The sequence below is a fragment of the Coptis chinensis genome, chromosome 8 (assembly GCF_015680905.1).
Source record: "Coptis chinensis isolate HL-2020 chromosome 8, ASM1568090v1, whole genome shotgun sequence".
Taxonomy (NCBI): domain Eukaryota; kingdom Viridiplantae; phylum Streptophyta; class Magnoliopsida; order Ranunculales; family Ranunculaceae; genus Coptis; species Coptis chinensis.
Genome location: NC_141463.1, coordinates 14,528,194 through 14,555,288, shown reverse-complemented (window position 1 = coordinate 14,555,288; position 27,095 = coordinate 14,528,194). Strand labels below are relative to the sequence as shown.

General features: G+C 36.5%; 4 protein-coding genes across 9 annotated transcripts; all 4 read right to left on the bottom strand.

Moving 5' to 3' along the window:
* Nucleotides 1-231: 231 nt before the first annotated feature.
* On the bottom strand, nucleotides 232-9,882 carry LOC147480132 (uncharacterized). 4 transcript variants are annotated; one of them, XR_015205500.1, is made up of 13 exons: nucleotides 8,964-9,216; nucleotides 8,768-8,875; nucleotides 8,556-8,690; nucleotides 7,738-8,310; nucleotides 7,278-7,422; nucleotides 6,787-7,167; nucleotides 5,107-6,683; nucleotides 4,891-4,976; nucleotides 4,575-4,793; nucleotides 3,764-3,892; nucleotides 2,316-2,703; nucleotides 1,564-1,679; nucleotides 232-869 (listed from the first exon to the last, which is right to left on the bottom strand). XR_015205500.1 is itself a non-coding variant. In XM_086579356.1 (13 exons), exons 1-13 carry the CDS (start codon nucleotides 9,069-9,071, stop codon nucleotides 769-771), a joined length of 4,056 nt encoding a protein of 1,351 aa, XP_086435482.1. In that variant the 5' UTR covers nucleotides 9,072-9,882; the 3' UTR covers nucleotides 232-768. The 4 variants fall into 4 exon arrangements, 3 of the variants coding, with proteins under 3 accessions (XP_086435482.1, XP_086435483.1, XP_086435484.1); XM_086579356.1 differs by having other exon boundaries at nucleotides 2,316-2,693; nucleotides 8,964-9,882; XM_086579357.1 differs by lacking the exon at nucleotides 3,764-3,892 and having other exon boundaries at nucleotides 2,316-2,693.
* Nucleotides 9,883-10,901: 1,019 nt separating this feature from the next.
* Nucleotides 10,902-14,272, bottom strand: LOC147480131 (14-3-3-like protein GF14 iota). Of its 3 annotated transcripts, none has more exons than XM_086578332.1 (7): nucleotides 13,998-14,272; nucleotides 12,197-12,503; nucleotides 11,962-12,049; nucleotides 11,720-11,829; nucleotides 11,465-11,613; nucleotides 11,325-11,371; nucleotides 10,902-11,239 (listed from the first exon to the last, which is right to left on the bottom strand). In XM_086578332.1, the coding sequence occupies exons 1-7, from the start codon at nucleotides 14,062-14,064 to the stop codon at nucleotides 11,225-11,227; spliced, it is 783 nt and encodes a 260-aa protein (XP_086434458.1). In that variant the 5' UTR covers nucleotides 14,065-14,272; the 3' UTR covers nucleotides 10,902-11,224. The 3 variants fall into 3 exon arrangements, with proteins under 3 accessions (XP_086434458.1, XP_086434460.1, XP_086434459.1); XM_086578334.1 differs by lacking the exon at nucleotides 13,998-14,272 and adding an exon at nucleotides 12,583-13,664; XM_086578333.1 differs by lacking the exon at nucleotides 13,998-14,272 and adding an exon at nucleotides 13,356-13,526.
* A 516-nt stretch (nucleotides 14,273-14,788) lies between these two features.
* On the bottom strand, nucleotides 14,789-19,431 carry LOC147480130 (CAAX amino terminal protease family protein). Its single transcript, XM_086578330.1, has 7 exons — nucleotides 18,999-19,431; nucleotides 18,559-18,908; nucleotides 18,161-18,221; nucleotides 17,551-17,675; nucleotides 16,783-16,845; nucleotides 16,579-16,703; nucleotides 14,789-15,127 (listed from the first exon to the last, which is right to left on the bottom strand). The coding sequence occupies exons 1-7, from the start codon at nucleotides 19,069-19,071 to the stop codon at nucleotides 14,983-14,985; spliced, it is 942 nt and encodes a 313-aa protein (XP_086434456.1). The 5' UTR covers nucleotides 19,072-19,431; the 3' UTR covers nucleotides 14,789-14,982.
* A 46-nt stretch (nucleotides 19,432-19,477) lies between these two features.
* LOC147480129 (ninja-family protein AFP3-like) lies at nucleotides 19,478-24,133 on the bottom strand. The gene is made up of 2 exons (XM_086578331.1): nucleotides 23,171-24,133; nucleotides 19,478-20,169 (listed from the first exon to the last, which is right to left on the bottom strand). The coding sequence occupies exons 1-2, from the start codon at nucleotides 23,685-23,687 to the stop codon at nucleotides 19,751-19,753; spliced, it is 936 nt and encodes a 311-aa protein (XP_086434457.1). The 5' UTR covers nucleotides 23,688-24,133; the 3' UTR covers nucleotides 19,478-19,750.
* Nucleotides 24,134-27,095: the final 2,962 nt, after the last annotated feature.

Below are 27,095 nucleotides of genomic sequence, written 5' to 3'. Positions count from 1 at the left end.
TTTGAATTCTTTCTTTTTTGCTAACTGGGTGTCCCTAGCCAGCTTACGAGTACTACTGCCTTGTACTGCCTTGCCAGTGGTCTTGAGGGGTATTGAACTAGTGACCATTGGGGAGGAAACCCAAGGCTGACCAGTTGTGCTACCCCTCGAAGTTGAGTTCATTTTGAATTCATATTGAGTTTGAAACTTTAATTTCTAGAACCTAATGCAAATCAAGAAAGTTATGGCAGATTTCACAGCTAAAACGGACATGAAGAATTGCCATTTAACAGTGTTGGTTTTACTACAGTTTCCCCAATCGGGAGAAATGTGAAGACATAACCATTCAGATAATGATCCACCTTAACACTGAATAAAATTCTGCATCAAAATTCAGACAGCTGTTCAAGCAAACTTTAGGTACAGTTCGACCAACTCCCGACTTTGGACAATTTCTTGAAAAGATTTGTTTTCAGCCTCGTGTGCACTTTTACCACTTCAGAGACGAACGTAACATCAGAAACAAACTCATCTCATCCTATATGCTACATTGCTACATATATCCTAAAGAGGTTACAAAAGAAACTTCATCGCAAAACATGCTGTGCAAAATTTTCCTAAGCAGTATACTTTATATACCATCCACATGGGATGAAAGAAAGAACCAGAGGTACAGATTTTACCATTGCCCACTTCATTTAGCTTGTGCCACAACAATACCATCGAAGTTAATCCAGGTGAAAAGATGAATAAAGAGAAGCCGTATAGCTCATTTAATCATCCATTCCTTTAGGGCCGTAGTTTTGCATAAAGCAGTAACTGGTTTTCATCACCGGCTACTGTTAACACGCCTGATTTTGAATCGACAGACATACAGGAAACATGTCCACCTGACACCAAGGAAAAAAGACAAGTAATCATACCAATATGCTTTTTGTACTTTCCTACTTAGCTTATATCTTTTTCTTTTATCTCAAAGCGGGTCTTGTAATTCAATTAAACAGTTACGTCCAGGAAAATGTAATTCTTTAGTAAATCAGATGCCTAAGATGAACTGTATTATTTAAATTTAAAAATCCAATATTGACCTCTTCTGCTTGGAAAGGCATTATGCAAAAGATAACTGCATAACAGATATCGTAGTTTTTATACTTAACAGTCACACATTGATTGACATAATGCTAACCATGCTTCAGGTATATGTAACTTTTCTGAAGTTCATGATCCTCCTCTGCCATGACTGACAAACTATGATGCAATACAATTGGCCGATACACAAGCAGTATGGAGGGTACATTTTCTATTTATTTAGTGAGGTATTGCGTGCTTATGAAAAATAAAATTAGAACATTGTGTACATTTCTGAATATGAATAGCATATTAACATTTCACCAAACAATAGTTTTCTGGAAGCGATCCATCTTTATTAAAGAAAGAAACCATTTTCACATACCAAATACCAAAAAGTTTAGAATATAATTAACTGACATTTTAAATACATTTTTAAAATCTTAATTGTCTCAGAAAATGCCTAGGAAATCAGTGTGACCCATGGAACAATAAAGCAGAAAGTGTGAGACTTACTTTTGAAATGGTGCAGATCAGCAAGTTTCAGTCCCGTTGACAACTCCCAATTGTAAATGAGCCCGTCATGTGTACCGATGAACCCACAACCCTCAAATGCATCAGCAAAAGAAGCTCTGCGCATGTTTTGACTTATTAGTGAACCTTTCGCACAGTTGACAAAAGTTGTGTCATCCACAGTCAAGCAAGTTTTGTATGGAAATGAGCCCATGGCTTCCACATTATTTTTTTCCCCTTTTTGGAGGATGGTGAAGCATCTATGTTAGTTACCTTATGACCAGATTTATAACCCTTTATCACTTGAAAGTATTGTGTTTGACACTTTACTGAAAACAAATAGTCTTGTGCCTCGATATTCTCAGACCAGAATCACTCTCTTTGCTGGAGCAATACAGTGTCATTCTTAACCATTTATTATACTTGAAAGATGACAGTCCTTGGGCATAGGGCCATTCTTTTGGATTGTTAAAGCTTTACTCCCTAACACCTTAAGTCCCCTTTTCCCTGATGAAGGTGGGAACCGAACCAAAGACCTTAGGTACAACCTCCCAAGGCTTGACCAGTAGGCCACATTGGCCAACTTTAGTCGTTGGGCATAGGATGACATAATCAATAATAAGAATGTACGGTTAAGTATACAACAAACTTCAATTGTTGTAGAACCAAAACATGAACAAATTATATTATACAGATAAATAATATATATGAAAGAACTCAAATAGAGAAATATGTACGATATAATTTGAAATCACCTTGGATCTAAAGCACTTCCGGAGACCACCATATTGTCCACTAGAAAGGCCAGCCGCCAACTTCCATCTAATGCACTTCCATCTGCACTCATGACAAGACTGTTTTCTTGATGGTCGTATTGATCCTCAGAATCACAAGCAGCGGAGATAAGAAGCCAAACAGCTATATCTTCCCCATTGAATGAAAGAATGTCAAGGTTTTCACAAACCCCTGAAAAACATTGTTCTGTTGCAGCCATAATCCCTTTGATCTTCTCTTCTATATAAAGACTAGCACTTGGCCCTCTTTTCCAGCTAAACAATCCAACTGGAACGAACTGATAAACGCAATTGTGTGGAGCAGAAAACCGCGATACAATGATACGCTTCGAAATGTCCCTGTGATTCTCTGTGCATCAAAAGATTGAATACAGGGGGGGAATACATAAAAGAGAGAAGCAATGCAACAGAGAAACAAATGACAATACCCAAGAAATGGAATGGTACATGAGAAGCAAAAGGCAGCAGAATATGAGGAGTCCCAAGAAAAAATTCAAGAAACCATGTTTCAATAATACCCATGTGTGTATATAAGGTAGTGAAAACAAGTTCGGAGGCCATGACTTTCCTATTGGTATCAGATATTACTAATTAGATCTAAACAAGTATTACAAAAATAAAAAGAACATTATAAAATACAATAAAGATATGCAGAAAGCTAAAAAACATGTTTAATTCCAATTTATCATTCATAGGCACGTAGGTCAAAGAAACACTTTTACATCTCATTGTTAGATCTGTCTTAAAACGCACTCTTAATAGTGTACAGAAAATTTGTATTACACGTAAGAACATCGAGGTTAATTTCCTATAGACTGTAAAACAACGTAAGAACAAAGAAACCAACTTCTTATTATAAATATGACAAGGCGCCCATACAAATCTACTCTTCCTGTCAATGTTCGACTTTTAGGTCAGTTGGCACCCTACTGGAGTCCCTATAGAACTCTTCACTTGACCAAATAAGTATACTGAACTTGAGTTGATAATTTATTCCTCCTTCCACCCACACATTTAGGAAATATGATGTATTTCACCTTAATCACAAACTTATGTTGCTAACTGAAATAATCTACCACAATCCAAGCTCCTAGTACCTATGTTGTCAATGGTGGCCCCAAGGCGGTCCAAAACGACGTTGTGGCAGTCCAACATGACCAGGGCACCCAAGCGGCCAAGGCCGTAATAATTGAAAGAGAACTAAGCATATGCAGGTTTCTGCAGAATAGTATATACCTACTCACTTTAGGCCCATGGCAGAACATTCGAAATAAATGGTGAGTGAGTATGTGTTTATGGTGTGTCACAAGGTGTTTGGACTAAAGAGTGTCCACAGATGACAGATGTGAAGATACTTGTTAAAGAGGAATAAGTACGAGTAAGAGCATCTAATGCAGCATAAAGCGTACCATAGACCAAAGTCTCCAAACCCATTATGACCAATTATCAGAGAGGGATAGTTGGGAATTCTTTTTATCTCCATTATGCAAGGAGACATGTGATCCACAGTTGGTAATATGAATTCTTCAGCCCTATCACTGCATGTGTGAAGGGGGAAAAAATGTGTTAGTACTCACCATCACTTACATCAACATACAGATACAACATAATATACCATCTGAAAACACTACTGCCAATGCTCACAAATTGACCACGACATCTGCCTTGTAATGTTCCCCAAAACCTCTTCCCTTATTCTTATTAAAATATGAGCATACCTAAATTAAGAAGTTGCACTCTTATCTAATGTAAATAATTCCCGTGTTTGGGTGTGCATGAAGTGCCACAGAACGTCAAACTACCAAGAATCAAATTAGAGAAGTCAAAAGTCCAAGCTTATAAGTCAAAATTTTCTATATGAATCTAGTTTTGAAACAGACAACGTTATGAACCAATAAATAAAAATAAAAATACTTTAACTCGATCGTTTTCGTAATTCACACTTGAATGCAGAATATGTTTTCAGTAGTACTTTGCATCAATGATATGGCTATCCTAAAACGTGCAAACCTTTAAAAGCTGTCAATTTCTCCCCAATAATGAAAATCATCATGAAATAAGGTTACATTAAGAGACCCTTTGAGTTGCTTAAAAGTTAGAAGAGTGCAAGGGATTAAACGAGAATATAAGAATCTTTGTTTATTTCCTTCTCCTAAGAAAATCTGAAGAACGTAAACTTTTACTAGATGCTAAAAAAGTGAAGAAACAATAGCTAATTACCTCCATGTTGAATTCATAGCCCAAACTTGCAATCTCCCATTCTTTTCAAGAGCAACAAGATGACTTGGTTCACAAACTAATATAGAGAGAACACTATCATCTGTTTTCATCTTGGCCACAAGAGAAACATAGCCTAGTTTCACATGTATAATTTGTATGGCATTCTCATCAAAACAAACTGTTGTACACAAAGAACATGAACAATGGATGCTCCGGTCCCTAAGAACACAAAACAGTTCTATTAGTACCACCATCAGTACTCAGAATCAGTGGAAACTTCCTGTGAGATTAACACAATTAAAAGCAGATGAGGAACCTGCAATATGGTGCCTTGATACTGTTCGAGGAAACAAGGCATTGTCCATCTGGAGTGAATTGCAGCGGGAACTTCCCAAAAGCAATCTACAGAGAGAAACACAGTTTGAAGTTAGATAAATTGATAAGGTGATCTACTATAATGTTGTAATAAACAGTTGGAAAACACACACAGACACACACAAACTTTCCTGTTAAGTGTAGTCTCATAACTTACTTCTCCGCAAAAGGTGTATTTTGAACTTCGCAACATGATTGATGTGTAACCAAGAAAAACAGGATAGCCTTTCCTTGGATCTCTAAGTGGAACCTTGTAGATGAAAATTGTTCTGACCCGATCCGCCAATATACCACATAAAACAGAGATATGAATATCATCCCCTTGTGTGCTTAGCACTACAGACAAAATTGGGGCTGGCTGCACATAGCAACCCACGAGCTCAACAAAGTTCTCTGAAGTCCTGTTAAACTCGGTTTTTGGTGAAGTGTGTTGATTTGGTAACAGGTGTTTCTGGTTTAACTCAATATGAGACAGCAAATTCACACTATCTTGATGACTACTAGTGACAGACATCAACTGAGGATGGAAACCTAAATCAACTGCATTCTTGTCGGGGCCATGCACATTATCATTAGAAAAGAAGCTTCTTTCCCTTTCCTGAAACAACAATGAAGAGTCACTGCTATCTATATTAGCATCAGCTTGGTCATCATCCACATCTTTAATTTCCTTGTCTTCAGCTGCATGATCATCCACTGCTTGAACTTGGGAGATCATGCCATTAGATCTGGGGGAACACATCTCCGTACTGAGAACCTGGTATGGTTCATCCAACTTGCTTTCATCCCGCAATGATATTTTTCTAGTTGAGCTGTCAACTGAAGCACAAACTTGATCCACTTCAGTAGTAAGAGAAATTTCTGCCTCAGGAACACAACCATCTTTTGTGCTCCTGCAAATTATACTTTCTGACAGAGGGCCTCTAAATTTGCTAGTTGGGCGCAGATCTAGCATCTCCATGGAAGTAGAGATTTTGTCCATTCTAGAATCACTGGTTTTAATAACATCAACTTCCTTCTCTGACGTGTAAACAGAATTCCCACTGATTGTGGGATTTACGTCTTTTACGTCTCTGCTACTGTTTTGGAGTTTTTTACCTGTAGAATGATTTCTGCGATGATACTGAATGAGTTCATTATTTGAACGGCCCTTCTTCATATTCTCAGTGCTTTTCGTAGGAGGAAGTAGTTTCTCAAAATGTTCTGTGTCTGCAGTGAAAGAAACTACTTTCGCTCCATATGCTGATCCACTACATGGTAAATCATCAGCTAGACGCAAGTTGGGTATTGCACAGTTGGGTGCATTCTCAACCTGGATAGGTAGATTGTCAGTCTGCCGTACAAAGGCTGGATCAGAAGAAGGAAAATCTTTTGGAGGGGCAGGTAGAATGGTGTGGTCATTGCTCAAATGATTATCCACTCTGGAAGAAATTTCATTGCACAAGGAATTCTCATAACAATTGACAGTGACATTCTCAGATTTTTCTTTCAAATGAATCTTGTTGGCTGCCATGCAACTCAGATGAAAATTAGATCTGAGAATGGCATCCTTCTTCAGGTTGTAATCGGAACCAGATGGTGTTTGATAACTAGTATCTTCCAAACTGTCTGGGACAACAGACTTAATATTCTCCAAGTTTTCACTTTCAAAACACGGAGCTGTACTTAAACAACGTGGCTGTCCCTCCCTGTCCTTAAGAGATCCCTCAGCACAAGTGCCAGTTTTAGGTTCTCCTGTATAATTTTGTAACATAAGACAAAAGATATAATCAATTCCTCAAATTGAAATCAAACAATAGAATAGAATTCAAGAGCAGAAGAAACTGCATATATGTACCTGAGGATAACTTGTTGTAAGTGTGCATTCCGTGGCTTTCTTCAGAAGACTTTGTTGTCGCCAAATTCAAACGAACGTCTCCATTACTGAATGAACTTTCAGAAGTGCGGACCTTTTTTCTTTTTCTACCAGATGTCTTCTTGAGTAGAGGAAGTGCTTGTGGAAGCAGCAGTGTCATCATTGAATTGGCGAAATCTTGCTCAGCTGAATCATCATTGCTCCTCTCAGAATTTCCATTTGGAGAATATGTGTCGACTTCATTTTCCAAAGGCAAACTCCTCACCATATCTTCAGAAAAAACCAAACCAGGGGCATCTTGTTCATTTTTTATTTGGCAAGGGCTTACTTTTTTGTGTTTTAGAGCAGAATCAGAAACGTTATCTGCATAGAAAACCTCTCAATATGTAAATAAAGGATATATATACTATTCCAAAGCAAACAATTGCACATGGGTTGTAGAAGAGACAAACCCTGAGAATCTGTTCTATTACCTTGTAAAATATCCAAAGAATCGGGAACATAAAGATCCAAAGTCTTGACAGATTTAAACTCTCTTGAGTTTGTTTTTCCAGTTTCATCTTTGTCAGCCTCTGAGGAATTGCTTCCAAGTGTATCAGCAGCCAATAATGTGTCGATCTGTTAGGAAATTAAGATGGTTCCCTTGTTTAGATAACCAGAACTAGCCACAAATGAGTCGTGACTAATGAATCGATCACAACTAAATGACCAGTACCTATAGGCAGAAGCTCACAAAAAAGGCTTTAAATAAAAAAAACCAAGAAGAACCTTACCGCAGGAATCGAAATTCCCTGAAAGTGTCAAATGTTTGAAATGTAGTTTTTAGGCTAAAGGTAATGATCTAACTTAGCATAAATCTAGAAAGACAGGAATCTGATCTAAATAAAATGGCTATCTTTTACACGAGAAAAATTTATGTATAACCATCCTTACGTGTTCCTCCTCTTTGGAAAGGCCAGTGACTGGAGAAGTGCATCTATGATCTTCAGAACCAACAAGTTTGCGCTCCTGCGAAAGGGCCACATCCTCTTTAAGGGAATTAGCAAACCTCAGAGACTCCAAATCTAAGTCATCCTTGACTGAGAATGAATTATTTACCACCTCAACAGCTCCATTCAACTTGACAGCTAATGACAAAGAATTCGCTTTTATATCAACTTGGCAATCCTCGCCAGTATGATTCTTCTGATTCTCTTTCCTAGTTATAGAAAACTCGGCATTATCAGAAACATTATGCGCTTGGTGTTTCTTACGTTCAGGACCACTAGCAGTGTGTGTTGTTGCAGTATTATGCTTCCTACTTCTCTTCCTGGTGCTCTGGGGCTTGATTAAAAATGGAAGTAAATCAGGACGTGTACATGATTCTGGAAATTGTTCATCAGGTTCTATTATACAAGCCTCATTGCACAAACTGGTGGATGACAAATTTTTCTCTGCGGTCCCATTAACATTTGAGACGAGGTCCCAAAGCAGTCGCTGGACAAGCGCATTTCTGAAACCAAAAATCTGCATGCCACGATTCAGATATTACAAAACAATTTTTTTTTTTTAACCAATCATTTAACAAGTCTACTAAACCGTTTGTTCCCTTAATCCAATACATACGAAAGTAAAATGGGACGCATTTTCTTCTCTAAAATGCAGTATCACTCTTTATTAAGCCATAAACATCAAATAAATCATGGAGCTTCTACGTGTGTATGTAATATAACGGACACAATATAAGAAATATGGCACCAGCAAAAACATACCTCGACTCCATCAATCTTGCAAGAGAACCTCTTGGCATGGCCCAATTTGAGCCGAGGGCTAGTATTCTTCTGAAACTTATCCCAAACCATATCTGGAGTCTGCCCACTGCATGACTCTCCATCCGTAGACGTAATCTACAAATACAAACAAATAATTAATAATTATTTCTTAAGTTATGATTAAAAAGAAAAAGAAAAAAAAAGAAACTGACCACAAACGAAGGGCCTTTGAGACCTTGAGAAATTTCCATCTTGTAAGTGGTCCCATTTTGAGTTCGAACAGCATGGTAACCAACTGGATAAGGATACCGGTCTTTACCCTTAAAAATAAAGAAACAATGTATGTATGATGTATCAAATAATTGCTCAAACACTTGAAATGCAGAAATGAGAAGTTGGAAAACTAACCCTGGAGCTGCTCCAGTACTTTTTATCCCAAATTGAGCCTTTGTATAGTTTTCCAATCGATATTATCTCCAATCCATCGTCATCTAATTTCCCTCCGCTGTTTTTCATTTCAATTCAACACACCGGTAATTCTGAGACTGAAGAAAATGTTTTGTTTTTATATTTAATGGCGGGAACTATAAAAAAAAAAAACTCTTTTTTCATTTTCTATTTTCCCTCCTTCTTTGTTTACTGATTTCGGCCCAAAACTAAATATATGGGTCCATGGCTGAATATGACCATAGTATACTTCTTCAATTAGAAAATCGATCATAGTTGTTCGAGCAACAAAATTGAAGACTTTAGAAAAATTGATGTGTAAATAATGTATAAGTTCTCCCTACACAACCATTTCATACAATTTTCAATTTGAGACAGTATAGTTACTGTGCCATTTTCAATGTCAGTTGAGAGAATAATGTCAGTTGAGAGATTCTTACTTCAGTTAATTTTGTTGTTAATAGCCATGAATTCAATGACTTGTATACAATTAAAATGAACTCATCACGAGATTTTAGTCAAGGGAGGTTAATATCTTATATCAGTTTATGGCACTACATAATAAAATCGGAGACCATTATCAAAAATAAACAAATAAACAAAAGCTTTATAATTGTATTTATAATGATCAGATTATATATATTTGTAATGTTCGATAAATGTTTTACTATTTAAAAAAAAAAATAACTTTTTGATCAAATATTATGTTTTAGTAGTAAAACTATGGAAAATTAGAGATTCTACCATCAAATGTTTTACTAGTGGGAGATGAGAGATCATTATAACTAACAAGTTTTTGAGAAATATGTGAATAAGCAATCAAAATGAGAGATGGTGTCTGAAGTAGCATGTTGGTTTAGATTTATTGCTATGTTTGGTTAAAGAATTTCACATATGCAATTGGTCTTAAGTATAATAGTATATCATCCATCTCCATTAAATTGGATAGAACGTTGGGTAAGATATATAGAATAAAAAATACCAACAATAATTGTCGTTTTAATGATCATATTAAATATTTGAATGTTCAGTTATTGGGTCATCTGATATCATATTTACCAAAATATCGATAACTTAATTTGATCAAATATTATGTTTTAGTAGTAAAACTATGGAAAATTAGAGATTCTACTAGTGGGATATATTCAGAGATCATTATAACTAATAAGTTTTGAAAAATATTTGAAAAGCAATCAAAATGAGAGATATATCGAAGTATAATGTTGGTTGAAATTTATTTATATTTTAAAGAATTTCACATATGCAATTGGTCTTAAGTATAATAGTATAGCATCCATCTCCATTAAATTGATATAACGTTTCTATATTCGGGTGGATATATATCGAAATATCGATACCAACCAAAATACAATATATATATCGTCTTATATCGGATATATCGGCGATATTTTGGTCCATGCTTAGGTCTAACTGTCTAAGTGAACTATGTTTGTACGATGGAGATTAATTCCGCTCCACTTTCATGATTTAGCTTGATGAACTGCAGATAAGCATATATGCTAATTCTTTTTACAAAGATAAGCATATTTGTTTATTATATTTTCTTGTCCTATTGCTGGTACTAGAAAGTATTAGGCAATGTGTGCTTCTGAGGCAGAACTTGTTGCTGCTCAATTGGCAATCCACAGTGCACAAACTAGTCACTGTACAGTGAAATTCTAACATTTCTAAGGGGATTCAGAGGTTACTGTGCCCTTCAAACCAATGTTAATGTCTTCAGCTAAGAAAAAAAACACGTTAATGTCTGTACAATGTCATAAGGTTTCTTTAGGTTGCAAGAACATGTAATAATAGCTGGGCACAAAGCTTATGGCACTTACATTTCTGACTTTGTGTTAGCTACTTAGATACTATATATTGTTGATGTGGAACAAAATGTTTGCATAAACCAAATTATAAGATTCAAACCACCATAATTCGCCAAATAAAAAGAGACACCGATATTAATTAAGTTGTAAAATGAAAAAAGAGAGAATAATTAGATAGACAGTGTATCTTCCGGCTCTTAAAACCACTCTTTCAGTACCAACTATGCTATTACAAGTTTCTTCTTCACTGCAATCCAAACCACCTTTACTTCTCAGAAAAGCTCACCAGCTACATATAATAGCTTTGGGAACTGAATATGCTTCTCTTCTTTATATTAGAACTCAACGAGCAGGGTTTGTTTGAGCGAAGTCATTTTGCAGGGTTGTTAAATTTTAACTTGCCTTCACCTAAAACCATGGAATAGAATGCAGATTAAGATTCATAACCTCAAAAAACGTAACTGAAAAATGAATACATAAAGTGGATGCTTACCTCAGGTTCAGTAACTTTGGGATCCTCGGCCTTGAAACCCTCGTCACCTGAAACAAAACATTTTCATTTAGAAAACAGATTCCCCAATTAACAAAAAGAAATCACTACATGTAAACTATATAGTTTGTTTAGCACAATACCCCCATCTTCAGGTAAATCAGAGGTCCACAGGGTAAGGTTATCCCTCAACAACTGCATGATCAAGGTGCTGTCCTTGTATGAATCTTCACTCAAAGTGTCCAGCTCTGCAATTGCCTCATCAAAAGCTTGTTTAGCCAAATGGCAGGCCCTGTGCAGTTCACCATCCATAGATTCAAATCATAAAGCCAATTTGATATACTTATAGAATTTCAGATTTTAAAATGTTATAAAACAAAAACCAGTAAAATTGCTACCTCTCAGGGGAATTTAAAATTTCGTAGTAAAATACAGAGAAATTGAGAGCTAAACCAAGACGAATTGGATGAGTTGAGGGGAGATCTGTATTTGCAATGTTGGAAGCAGCCTAACAAAGATAGGAAATGTTATCAGGAAATGAAAGTATGGATACATCAATTTAACGGCAACTAAGTAACACACCACTGATTATTTGTTTATTAAGAGAGACAATGTCCATAGGTAGATCGAGAAAACTTACTTGGTAGCTATCCAATGATTGATCAGCAGCATCTTTCCTCTCTTGGTCAATCTTGAACTCAGCAAGATAACGGTAGTAGTCACCTTTCCTGCGTATGGAAAAGACAAAAGTCATTCAAAATAAGAAAAAGAAAAATATCACAGTATTAAAGATATGAGCAACTCAGGTGGGACTAGAGACTAAAAAGAAGGCCTAACAAAAAATAACTTTGAAAAGTAATGGGCCGGAAACTCACATTTTGTGGTAAAACACAGTTGATTCTCCAGTGGTCGAAGAAGGGATCAGATGCTTATCAATGATGGTTAAGATGTCATTACAGATCTTACAGAGTTCTTCCTCTACTTTCTGCCGGTAACTCTTGATCATTTTCACATTGTTGTCATTTCCCTTCGACTCTTCCTTCTGCTCAATTGAGGACATAATGCGCCAAGAAGCTCGACGAGCACCAATGACATTCTTGTAACTGACAGAGAGAAGGTTTCTTTCCTCCACAGTAAGCTCAAGATCAAGCGTTGCAACGTTCATCATAGATTCTACCATTTCTGTGAAATTATAAAGATCAGCATGAAGAAGGCTTAGGATAACTTTTCATCAAATAAAACTATTTGATAATTTCCTTACATAAATACTGCTTTGCATGCTTCAGCAACTGATATACACTGCTTGCTAACTAAGACACGCAAAACTCTAGATCGACAAAATAATCATAATCAATATGACGGGGCAATCCTGACTGTCCAGTTAATTTCAAAAAAAAAATCTGGTAACATGAAAGGGCATGAGTTCTAGTGAGGGCTAATTAACAGACAACTTTGACTATTCAAATGCGCGCAGTTTAAGGTCTGCCAAGAGATGAAACTTAATCTTGATGACAATGTTTCACCACCCTTGCACTATTCAATAACGCAAGTACATCGCACAAACACATAAGCATCCAAACGGCAGAAAATTTTAGCCCACCTAACCAAACTGTCACCTTCATATGACATTATAGGCATACAGGAAGGGTCTTTCCTAAGCAATGGTAAAGAGGTCTACAACTTTTATATATCACCATTTGATCTGTAGTCGTCCATGACATACCCAATGTCAACAAGCAGCTAGTCAATGATAACAATGTTGATATTTGTGTTCTTGTAGATATTATCAAATGGCATTATAAAGGTACACCTCCAGAATATACTAATATTCACCAATTTCTTGCCTATTCCAACTTAAAAGCTAAAGCATCAAGAACAAAATCGGCAATTCAAAACATATACGATACATATAAATTGGAAAATGAAGAAAATTCCTAGAGGTCGGAGAGTGTATATAAACTTTCGTCTCTCGACTCTCAACCAACCAAACGCGCATGCCCTTTTGGGATCACTGTTTCAATAGAGATATATTACCCCTCTCTTTCTTTATATTGTTCATTGTTCATTCGATGTGGAGCTCGATCTGAAGTTTTGGGTTCAAGACTTCACAACCTCCCAGACATCTTACTATAGCTAATTAAGGGGAACATATATTAATTAATGGTCTCTACCCTCTCGACGCATCTATATACAAAAAACTGGCGTAACCGGCAAATTATGCCCAACAGATCGAGCATTTTTACTAGGTGATTGCTTTATTCCATTGCATCGTTTTAAGAAATAGTTATTTATCAGACTAATTTTTCGCTTGTACAGCACCAATCAAATTGTGAACAAGGCCATGTTGATTTATGCACACCACTAAGATATATAAATGCAGAATAGAATCAGAATAAGAAAAGAATCTAAAAGCAAAACGCCCCGTCCACCAAGGCACCAACCTAAGTCATAACCAACTTGACAGAACACTTTTTTTCGAATTGATTCCAAAACCACATAAATGGAGAGACAAGGAAAATGCATTGCACGGTTGCACCTCTTACCTTACACATAGTCAACATAAACAAACTTAAAGATTTCCTAATGAATATAAACACCAAAGATTGCCTAAACAAACAAACTTTGCAGCGTGGTAATAAAATGAAGAAGAAAGCAAAGACAAGAGATCGAACGAACCATCGTAACGTTCAGCTTGTTCAGAAAGTTTAGCCAAATAAACATGATTCTCTCTCTCCTTCTCCATTGCTAATGATGATGAAGATGGAAATGTACGAGAAAAAAGAACACAGAATTGTTTGTTTGAATGAATGAGAGAGAAATGACGAGAAAGAAGGGAGGTTAGAAAGTGAAATACGGTTTATATAGTTAGTGGAAGGGTGCATGGCGTGTACGTTGGTGGAATGATCAAGTTGACAGCAAGTTGCGGAATATAGACCGAATCGTGCCCGTTTATTTTGGTTCCTTTTTTTTTTTTTGACAACCTCATTAACCGCAACTCTCGTCGAATAATCCCTTTTTTCGGGTTGGGCTCCACATGATTATATATCTCCAGCTCGTTCTTCGACCCCTAGTAAGTAATACCATGGAAGTCATGGAACAAAACGTCGTGAAATATACCACTGTCGATAAGTCCTGTCCAGCAGACCAGTAGCATCTTCCCCTTTGAATTGTACAATTTGCGCCTAAAAGTAGCCAGGTTTGACGCTGGGATGTGTAAATTTACTTATTTCAAGCAATGACTAGGAGGGTGTTCAAATCATAGGTGGCTCAACTCCCAAGCATCTCAAGGATGACGATTCACTTGTCAGCCTTAATCCTCGAGGACACCGGGTGAAATTTAGCTATCCTCATAAACTCTTCATTATAAGTTTCAGAAAACTTTGACACAAGGAGTTGCTGGAAGTTCGGATATTGTGAAAATATCGTGAAATTGGTGCGCTGGACTGAACTGACAAGGGATTTAGAACTTTCAGAAGACAGTTAACATTATATGTTTGTATTAAAATTCACATATAAAGAGTGGTTTGAATGAGCTGCATGACTAATTATGTAAATAAAGATTTATACAGTTACCAATTTGTTTACAGGGTTCTCACCATTCGAGCTACTTACAATATTTGATGAGGCACCAAATGAATGTTATACTTCTGATAAGTTGCTATCACGCTTTCTTTTCCAAAGTAGTGGACGTGTAGCGCCACAATACTCCTCCTATGAGATTGTTAAGTGCATGAGAAGTAATCGGCACAATGATGCTTGATGATAAAATTGTTGCGTAACCATAAGCAAGCCCAACAAAAGTTGCCCTGGAAACAATCTCAATTGGTTAATGCAAGGTTAACAGCAACTCTTCAAGAGAGGCTAAACCTTCATGAGCAATAAGACAGGCTATAAGTTCCACACAAAATTCATAGACTTGGAATTTACTGATTTGATATTACGTCAACGCAATTTTAAGAAACTCCCCACTATCTAGCAGCTATTTCTCTTCTTCCCGCAAGAAACCAGTTGCCTTGTCCTTATCTAAGTTATGTGCATATATTCTCTGTGTTCCGCGTTAATAGGTTACATGTGTGTTCCTGTAACATAGATCGCCCAGGAATTGCATCTCATTGACTGTTGAGACCTATTAAATGCATAAGGCTGAAGGATATATTACACCAGAATTCAACTGGACAGATGACCTGTTTTTACTACTCCTAAGAGGTTAAAAAATAAAAATGTGAAAAACAGTGCAGCCATTAAGTCCCTACAGAGAGATGTTACGATCAATTTAATTAGCTTGAACCATCAATTGAAGGCACTGCACCTATTTGTACCTTCATTTCTCTCTCTTGCTAGTTGCTACTCTCTTAATGGTACCCTCCTCCTTCCACTAGTGCTGTTCTTTACACATGGACACTATATTTTAGTTGGTTTTTGACACGAGCTAGCCACCACATGACCAACAGTTCTAGTCTACGCACCATCTGTCTCCCTGTATTGGTGCTGACTGAGTCCTATTGGGTTGGTACTTGCTCTCCTTGCTACCCTCTACTGTGGAAACCTCATCACCACCTACATGGCCTCAAATCCAGCTTTTCATGCTCATACCAAGCATATTGAGCTAGATTATTAGTTTGTTCGTGAATGGGTTGATTCTCGCAGTCATTTAGTTTCCTTTGACCCTTCAGTAGTTCACACTGTGACTTGTTCACTAAAAGTCTTTACAAGCATCATATGTTCTCCATCTCCTCCATCCAAGACTGCTAACTTCGCGTGTAAGTGTAAAATCATGTGTGTTCTGCCATACTAGGTTTAATGTGTTTCCACATTTCTGGCATGTTTATTTATTAATTGTACAACGCAATATTAGGCTTGTATCAATGGGTATATATACCTCAACGATGAGTATAATAAGACAAGTAAAACTTCAAACAGATTCGCTATCCTTCTATCAAACGATGATTCTCCACTTTGGTTTACAAGGGAAAAGTTCAAATGTAAAGCCAAAGACGCTAACGCCTAGCTGGAGAATCGTCAGGGGATTTTCAAGTAGTTTTAGATTTTCAATCAAATCAAGTTAAGGAATATTGCAGGTGCCGACTAGCAAAGTCGGTAAAACCTTTGGGTGATGATACCAGAGGTCTGGGACTCGAATCCCGCCAGCATCAAAGAGTTACTGATCTCATTTAAAACAGGCTTACCAAACAAAAAAAAAAAGTTAAGGAATATGTTTTTCAAACAGAATGCAAAAAGTAGACATGGAGATAATTACCAGACAGCAAAGGAATATTTGCGTCCACTACCCAAGTGCAAAGCTCCAAAAATGACTGCAACGACCAGGACACTCTTCCAGTTAAGCCCAAAGAGTGGTAGGAGTGCGCCACGGAAAAGAAGCTCCTGAGTAATCCAGTCATCAGGGTGTCGCAACATGGGTGTTTTGGTTAAAAAACAATTGCATAAGGTTTTTCAGGTATACCTCACTAAACCCAGGCAGAAATGCTACGACCATGTAGTCCAAAGGCTGCAGGGAACTAAGTACCTGAGATACGGGAACATGGAGCACAAATCACAACAGCACCACACTGAACTGTGCTTATTAAGTATTAACTTAGTCATTCTAGAAAATTTATCCACAAGAATAGATGAAACTGCCGGACCTTATTATTGTCAGATAATGAAGTAGGTTAACCAAGACTCATTTAAATAATTTTGTTCATTCAACATTTTCCGGAACCATGCTATCTATCACCAAACTAACTAGACGAAGGAATGCAATAATTGGTTGATGATTTATGATTAACACCTACTCAGTCTCATTGCAAGCAAGAGATTCCCAGGTAGACCCTGCCGAATGTTGGTTATGACAACGCACGCACCAAAACATCCAAAGTGTGGCTATTTTAAGTGCTCATTTTGTTCTTGCAACTTATGCATCACTCCAAAAACCAATTTCAGTAAACGATGGGAAAGTATGCATCTCAAAGTGACAAGTGTCGATTGTGTCCCATGCAGTGGTCACATTAAATGACAAATGAGAATGGTATACTGACTGCTATCAAACACTTGAGTTCCAAAGCAATTTAGGTCTTTGTAGGTAATTATCGAGTAGTTAGTGCAATTAAGTATGAAAGCAACCAATCACCCTTACATGATAAATTAAGAGCAATTGTTCCTTAAAGAATAACCATATATGAATCACTGGAAAAAGAAAAGTATAAAACAGAAAAATACCATATATGAATACCTGCTGATTTGCTGCTTCACTAGACTCCGCAAAATGAGGCCACATTTGAAGCAAAAGATATCGGGACGAAGAGATGAGTATAACTAATCCAATGATCACCTTAAGATGCCACATCTCAAACATGACTGTAGAACATAAAATTTATAAATTGTCTCATACAGTATGAAATAAGAATAAGGTACTTAGAAGAGAAGAAAAAGAGAAAGTGCACTGTTAACTGCAGTCAATTAGTCTCAATAATAATTTCCAAACACATGCTCAAATATGTAGCAAACAGCTAGGAGGATGTTTACCAATTTCACTCACTGGCACCTTTTTTTAAGGAATTGTTTTTGTGGCATCATGGTGATCTATAAGACTAATCTGGAACAATTAATGGGTTCTTGATTATAGTTTAATTTTTTGTGTGAATGACATATGTCAGGATCAAGAAATAACGGAAAGGTGCACAAATGTTACAGGGTTCTTTAAAGCGGATTGTCTTAAGCGAAATCTCTTTGGTTGGTTGGTTCATGGTATACGTAGTTTCCTATATCTTGGTATCAATTCCAAGTCATGTTTCAGCTTACCTAAAATTAGCATAAAAAATTACTGGCGTTGAAATGCATACATGACACTTCTGAAGAGGAGTCAACAACTGGCAATCCTTCAACGAATGCGATGTGAGATACCTGCAAGTTACAAATTTAGGAAGAGATGTTGGTGTATGGAAAAGTTGTAGAGCAAATCTAACGGGTCAAGCTACGACAACAATAAAAATTGGCACATAAAAACCAGACTATCTTAACCATTCATATCTGATAATCTGAATGTTGTCAATATGGTTGCTCAATTCTCATACATATTACGGGTTTGTAGGCTGTAGCACATTAAGCATCATTTCTAATAACATCTTTTCAACCAAAATATGCAAGTTCCTGTAAATTCTTAATTTTCTCAACAAATAAGAAGGAACTAAATTGATACAAGAAATGGGAAATGGCAATGCAAAGAGTTTAGCAGACCAACCTGTCTAATTACTAAGCCCAAAGCAAGTATCAGACCAGAAGTAACAGTGCAAGCTTGAAGTACAACCTCTCTAGGGGTGCTAGATATCAAATTCTCCCCAACCAAATTATCATTTAACGAAACCCCATTACTTTGACCGACTAATAAATCATCTCTAGCAGAAGACTTATCTACCACTGCACTATCCTCAACTTTTTTAGTCCTACTTGTACATAACTTCCCATCTTTTTTCGACTTTTTAACAGATTTTCGACTCGCAAAGGATTTCACAACAACCCCAAAACTCTGTAGCTTGGTAGAGAAGTTGTTTCTCTGATGATGAGATAACAAGTGATAACAGTTTTTAGTACCTAATAATTCAAAAACATGCAGTTAAAGCAATATAATATAGGCATAAAAAAGTGAAAACTGAGAGAAACCAATTTATTGGAAGCACTAACCTGGAACAGTTTGAGTTCTAGCTTGCAAGTGTGCTGCTAATGTATTGCTTGTGACTACAGTAACAGAATCCATCTTCTTCTCTTCTGTTGTGCAGTTACGATATCGCGGTATTTCAGAGTTGTGGTTTCGATATGTTTTGTATCAGCTCAATTTTAAGCAATCGATGTGTTTGCCCTGATGCTTTGTGGTTTGTACTGGAGTGTGGGTGGGCGTGGGTCTTTGAACCTGAGACTGATTGAGTTGTTCTAGACTGGCATGCATGGCTTCACGCACGTGAAGATAATTGGTACTGAAGAATTAGTTCATTTTGTTACTCCTATATCGCATTGGCCAGATGAGTTACTGACTGAACCATGAACTGGGTGCACTGGCAATACCTTCAGGCGTTATAATTGGAAAGTTTAAAAAAGGATTGAAGGTTGGGGTAAATCCCAACTAATATTTGAAATTAACCATTATTGGGAGGAAACACTCAACAAAACAAAAGGCGGGTAATTGGAATTAGCTTGAATAGCAAACCATGTCAAAAATTCTACAGTAGTAGACTGAAAGAAATAATCACCGACATCAAACAATACACACTAGACAAAAAATGTCCACTAATACACCTCTTTGTGGACTGTGGTTCACTCTTTTCACTTCCTTTTCCTACCTCGAAAGTCTGTTAGCTCGAGAATAATGGTACATTTCTGTGAGACGGTTTTCCCATAAAAATCAGTTTTCCAGCTCTGAAGGGTGGAAAACATTACCATTATACAACGGAAGGTGGAGAAGGGACAACAACTATATGTCTTAGTGGGTGTGTTACGTCATTGCCACCAGCATGCTTGACAAACTCAGCTGGAGTAAGACAGCTCCCATGGCATACACAAACTATTCTCACTTCCTTTCCACTCCTGTATTGGTAAAGCAATCCCTCTATTCTTTTCCCATTAGGTCCATCCCCCTTGGTAAAAACACACGGCATCTCCTGCATCACCTTCATTTCAGATTCCATCCTGCAGCTGTTCATTACCTTATGCTTATCCAATGGGGTCTTTGCCGTAACTCCAGAAGTGTCTGACTTTTGGATGGGTTTTGAACAAGGTACTAGGGTAGGCTTATGTTCACTCTGCTCTGGCAAAGACAAAACACTTGCAGGACTTGTTGATCCACTGTTATTGTTTGACCCTGTAACATTTAGATTAAAAAAAACTGTAAAACAAACGAACCGTATAATAATCAGATGATTTTTAATTTCTAGTTAAACATTGAAACCAATGTCATGAAATTGAGATTACATCCCTTTCGCATCAACATGCCATATGATAAAATAAAAGTAGATTTTACCTATAATGTCCAATTTTAAAGCCCTTTCTAGTTTCTATTACACGACTGACTCAACAAAACAGAGATTGCTCTAACAGTCCCTAATTCCTAATTTAATCCTGGCACAGAAGAAGGGAATTGAGGACTAGCATTGTCCCTTGATATGCTGCTTACTGTATACTCGGCCATCAAAATACCAATCACACAATATATGAAAGGGCTGTAAGCTTATATCATTGTCCTTGTTAGCCCACCTCACAGAGACACCAAACAAAGCAACTCCACTAGTTTCTCAAATGATGAGAAATTGGTTGAGGTCATTTAACATGCTCAGGACATAGTTAAGGGGGTCAACAGCATGCACTTGCTCACCCCACTAGCCCACCTCACAGAGACACTGAAAAAAAGCAACTCCACTAGTTTCTCACATGATGTGAAATTAGTCGAAGTCATTTAACATGTTAAGGACAGAGCTAAGGGGGTCAAATGCACTTGCTCACCCTGAACTCCAAAATTGTAACTATGTATGATTACAGTTACAAGACATCTTATAGGCCTATGAAGTTGTCACTGATGACATCAACCCTTTGCTCCCATAACTTTCCTTCCATGTGTAACTCTTTTGATGTAGTATCTAAAGTACTAGGCACTAGCGGAGTCAGGGGCTTGCAGGGTTAGCAAGTGCTAATAGTCAACTTTGGCCACTAGGCTTATAGTAGGTACAGAGGGTATCGTTAAGCAGTACTAACACTTCCTTGCCCTTAAAAAGGTTAACTTTTCTTCTAAAGTTCAAAGCAAAAGCTCAACATTGAATGTTTTAGACTGCTAAATTGTAGGGCTGGGTTGGTCATCTTTCCCAACATCCTAACCCAAACCCAAACCCAAACCAAACTTCGGTCTTCCAACCTGGACCCAACCCACAACATCATCCAATAAGAAGAGCAGACCACGCTCGGGCTTAACCAACAGTGTTGGACTCATCCCATCCAAATCGCACCATTAGCTCTCCTCCTTACACATACTATTAGCCGAGTGAGCGGAGAGTACTAGAGGTCCATTCTAGTACCTTGCTAACCCCTAAACCCTCTGACTCTACTAGTGCTAAAGAGATATTAGATAGTTAGAATATTCAAGCAACCATACTCATAGATATTTAGAATATTCAAGCAAGTTCACACGATCTGCTGTCCTCGCTCTTTAGCTCCCTGAATTCCCCACGAGAAGACATTTCCTTTGGAGAAACTTCTTAACACACTTTTTAAGAAAAAGTGTTCACTTGAATCTACTAATCCCAACTAAAAACATCCTAGACGCTGATTATATAGCTATACAAAGACCTAAGCCAACTATGAAAGCTTCAAAAAAAAAAATTACTCCATAACATAATTAAAAGTTGAAACCAAAAGACCGAGAAACATTTAAGAACAATAAACCTGAAAATTGATTGGCAGTCACCAGTTATGATTAGGGGTGGCAATGGGTCGTGTTGGGTTGGGTTCGTGTCGTGTCATACTCGGGTCACGTGTTAGGAGAGCAAACCCAAATCCGACCCAATTACTAATCGTGTCAAGTTTGTCAAACCCAACCCGCATATGTAACGGGTGACCCGCTAAGCCAACGGGTTAATTTCGGATCGGGTTAACAGATAACCCATAAGTTCCATAAGTTCTTTTGTTTTTGGATAAAGAATATTTATTAATCTAAATAATAAAACTTGCAAAAGTGCGCAGAGTTATTGAAACACATCTGTTGAACGGCCTGAACCAAACTATTAATGTGATCATATCTTGTATTGAATGAATCTATAATATTCTATATGCTAGATTGCTAGCTGATCTTTCTCTTTTTAGTATTTTCTTTTAGGTAATTAGGATTATGAGATTTAATAAAATACGGAAACATATTTGTTTAAGGACTTAAAACAGGTCATATGATGATTATTGAAAAAAAAAAAAAAAAAAAAAAGGTTATATGGGTCACGGGTTGATGACCCGACCCATTGGACATGGGAGCTAATCGGGTATGCTACCGGATTACCCGGGTTAACATGTGTGACCCTAACCCAACCTATTTATTTGACGGGTTTGGCAGGTCAACCCTTAAATGACCCAAAAGCCTTTTTTCTTAACCCAAACCTGCTAATTTCGTGTCGGATTCGTGTCGGGTTAGCGGGTCGTGTACAAAACTGCCACCCCTAGTTATGATGCCCGACTAACTATAATATGGTAACTCTTTCAACTTATTTGTGGGGTAAAAGAGGTCAATGGATTGGAAGCCACATGATAGGAGAAGGTCCTTAGACCGCTAAAAGAGGTTAATCATTATCGCCATGAAGAGCAAGAAGGCACCACTGCTAGAGTGTGTTTCTCTGAGCACTTGCACAAGGGACCCGTCACTTCTAAAAGGGTCCCCGAGACACCTAAAGAGGTGACAAGAACAAGCTTGGATCTATGTAGAGGCATCTTAGTCATATACCTCTATGTTTTGCATATAAATAGAATGAATGATACGCCTATAACTACAAGACCCAATCCTCTCTTTTCATCATTCTATACTCTTTCCACACTTAGCGTTTGGCTAATGGATCTCTACTTTATCAAGTAGTATCCAGCCTAACAAATATATTCCCTTTCAGTCTCTCTTGCAAGATGTACATTCTAATTCTACTTTTGTTCTTTCTAAACAATAGCAAAAATTAAATAGAAAAAACAAACATTTTCATTAATCCTTAAAAAAAAAAAAAAAATCAATTATTCATCAGAAAAATCTAATCATCAAAATAAAGACTTAAAACATGTGAATTATCTTAACTTTCAAATCTTAAATCAATGGACTATTAATCCAGAACTGGTTGATATGATACCTTGATTTTGTTGGTTCTCCGACTCGGAAACCCCGTAAGAACCACTCCCTTGTGATGATCCACCCAAACCCTGAGACAATGTCCCTAAATTTCCCCCATCCTCCATCCCTTGCGAACCAAAACACCAATGGACTGGGCCCAAAGGTATCAAACTTTCACTCTTCACATCATTTTCATCCCTTGAACACCTCTCCTTCTCTGATCTCTTCTTCATACCTACCATATGTCTAACTGTTTCCAACCCTTTCCTCTTCCTAGTCTCCACTTCATTCTCAACAGGCAAAGAACTAGTCCTAGTGAGAGAAAATAAACCATCTTCTCTAAAACCCGATGTTGTATAACAAGCATTTGAAGATGATCTTAACAAACTAGTTTTCTCGTTTGGCTCCACTCCAAAACACCCACCTAATGATAACCCAAGATTTAACTCAACTTCTTCTTTTTCTGGTGTTTCAACAAAAGCGTGTTTCTTTTCTGAAAACCTTTGCAACAAATCTCTCATGCATTCATTACCCATACTGTTTTCTATGCTTCTAGTTTAAACAAGTGTTTTTTGTAACAGTTTGAGATAACCCCATTTTCTAAAATTTGATTAATATAATATCAAATTTTAGAAAATGGATATAATATCAAATTTGACTACTGGAAAAAAAAAAAAAAAGAGAAGGCCATGAAACAAGAAGGAAGAAGCAAATAAAGAAGCAGGAGAAGAACAGGGGAAATTAAGTTACGTAAATGCCCCTATTAGGTGAAGGACCCAACTTGCTAGAGACTTCCACGTGGCAGTAGGATTTTCGGAAGATTTGTGTCAGATACTACTTGTCTTTGGATAACACGTGGCATGATATGCTCATGAGAGGGCATGATAACATACATCAAGAAGTTGTATTACTACACTGCACACGATATTGAAGAAGAGTGAAACGAAGAAATCGAATGAGCATGATTCATCATTTCATGGGCAACGACTAGTTGAAATGGGCTTAGAGTTGTTAACAATGGAGAACGGGTTTTGACTTTTGAATAATACGTTGATATATTGCATTGTTTGAGAAGAAAAAAAAATTTAGAATACGTGGCATTACCCTTGGGGTGGAGTAGGTTTTCTAAAAATACAATTAGGAGTTTTAGATAGATGGTTCTAAAATAACAGGTACTTTTGTCGGGGAGAACATGAAAAGGTAGTAGGCAAGTTGGTAACGTGATCCACGCCAGACACGTGGGACCCAAAGAAGCAAGTTGCACTTTTTACTAAAGAAAATCCAGGAATATTCAATGAGTAGCCAACACGTGTTATTGGACATGTTGGTCTCTATACGGAACGTGTACAAAAAGTGATTTCAGGTCCCACTTAGTCATCAGCCCTTTATCAAGTGGAGAGAGCGACTTTTCAACGAAAACTATTTAGAAAATGTTTTAGTGTACACGCGTCGGCTTGCTTAAGATTGTGATCACTGGCCAAAATATACTCAATGCTCTGGACCTGAATGGCTGAATGCAATTTGCAAATAAGCAAATGGACATCTTCAACTTGCAATGTACCTCACTAGCACACTTGCAGTTGTTTTTTATCTTGGGTGGCGTATCCGACAAATTTTCTAGACCACCAACTGAAAAATAAAAATCTAAAATTAAATATCTCGAATTAATTCACCAAGTTCCTCTACCATTTCTTTTCTATCTATAGTTCTATACGGAAATGTGTATCCTATGTACTGTACAGTTTCCCTTACCCCGTCGCAGATCAAGACCGAGTAGCAGCAATCGCTAATTCAATTGCATCATCGCATGAATGACTGATTCAATGATAGCGAGATCAATAGGCCCTGACGGTACGGAAAAGTTTGGGACCAAACAATGACCCATCAACTAACATTGAAAAAGAAGTCTTCCTTCATGAATAATTGTTTAGTATGGATATTGAGTTTATTTAGGTGTTAAAATAAAATATGTCCCTCGAACCCTCCTTTGCACTATGTGAGTTTCTTAATTGTCATTTTAGATAAAAGAACACACATTTTGTTGGAAAATTTAGTATTTAATAGGGTAACCACATATTATTGGCATTTCATGGCCAGCGCCCAGCAAAGTGACCAATCAATGGTTAGTTTACTAACATAAAAGGGCAGGGATATTTAATCTTATGTTAATATATGATATTAGAAGCAGAGGATTTCAAACATAAACAAGAAGAAGCATAGGGTATCTTTAATTATCTAAGGACTCAAGATCTCTACAACCGGGTACAGAGATCATCTCTGTAACCGTGTTATCTCACCGTTGATCCGAATTCGAGATGTGTGTGTGCGTCTCGATACTTGTGTGTGTGCTCCGAGATGTGTGTGTGTGCGCCGAGATACGAGATGTATGTGTGTGTGGTCAATCTCTGTACCCAGTTATAGAGGAACCGGTCTAATTATCTAATTCATCAAAATCCCCACACAAGAGACAAGAAAGAGACTCGGAGTACATAACAAAAGTTCACAATAAATTCTAATTATCAATAATTTTTTTTACAAAAACCTATAATTTGGTTGGTATAATTTGGTATTAGATTCAATAAAATTTTTATATATCTTGGATAAGGGTTGTCATAGACACCACTGGCTTTACAAAATGCGCCACACACTAACCACAAAACAAACGGGGTCCTAGAATTAGAAATAAAAATAATATTATCTTCAAATAATTTATTAATAATTAAAACACAATTTTTCTTTTACAAAATTTTACAATATTCAAAATCAAACAAGAAATAATTGTAAAATTTATCACTAACTGATGATACTCATTGATTATATATATATATATATATATATATATATATATATATATATATATATATATATATATATATATATATATATATATATATAAAGTAATTTACTTAAGTTAACTTAAAATAAGAATGCGATGCATTAAAAAAACACCTACAAAATAAATTAAACCCAATTTTTTGTGGTTATAATGCACTCACCGTAATGATTATCTTTCCAAAATTTTAGCTTTATTTGGAAATCTCTAACATGATAAAAATTATTGTCATCTTTTAAAAAAAAAAAAAAAAATGGCCCAAAAATGTTGAATTTTTGTAATTATTTTTGTGTCAATGTTAAAGGTTTCCAAATGAAATTTGAAATTTTGTAGAGATGATCTTAATATTAAAAGATATCATATCCACAAAAAATAGGTTTTAAATCATTTCAGGTGAAGTTTTACTTTACGCATTTATTTTAAAAGCTTAACTTAAGTAAATACTTTTAAGAAGAATATATATATATATATATATATATATATATATAAAATTTATAAAAACATTCAGACCCCAACCACACCAGAAATTAATCCAATAAAATCTGGACTTATTGGATTAAAGGTGAATTTTTTCCAGATTTTCTCCCCATTATGGAGAACATGCTCACAAAAAAACTTTTAAGTAATTAAAAGAAATCTAACCTTAGAACATACTCACAAATATTTTTTTGACCGTTAGATAAAAAACCCTAAAAAAGAACACTAATTTTGACATGGTTAGACATATACGAAATATTATAATTTTTGTGAAAATGATTTCAAATTTTAAATCATCTCCACAAAAAAGTCATATTCATTTTGTATTGAAAATGTGGCTAAAATAAAACCAAACTTTATCCTTTTAAAAGTATATATATATATATATATATATATATATATATATATATATATATACTAATTGAATTATAAAGTTTATCAAAATTTTGGAGGACCCCAACACAAGAACAAATAAGTCTCATAATAATTACGAATCAAATCCATAACATTTTATCCATATTATCACAGTTGAATTCAAAACAAAACTTTTAAGGGTTAACGAATATTACACCCTCTCCCCCCCTCCCAAAAAAAACGTCTGTTTTTTTTTTTTGGGTGAATTTGGGTGAAGGGG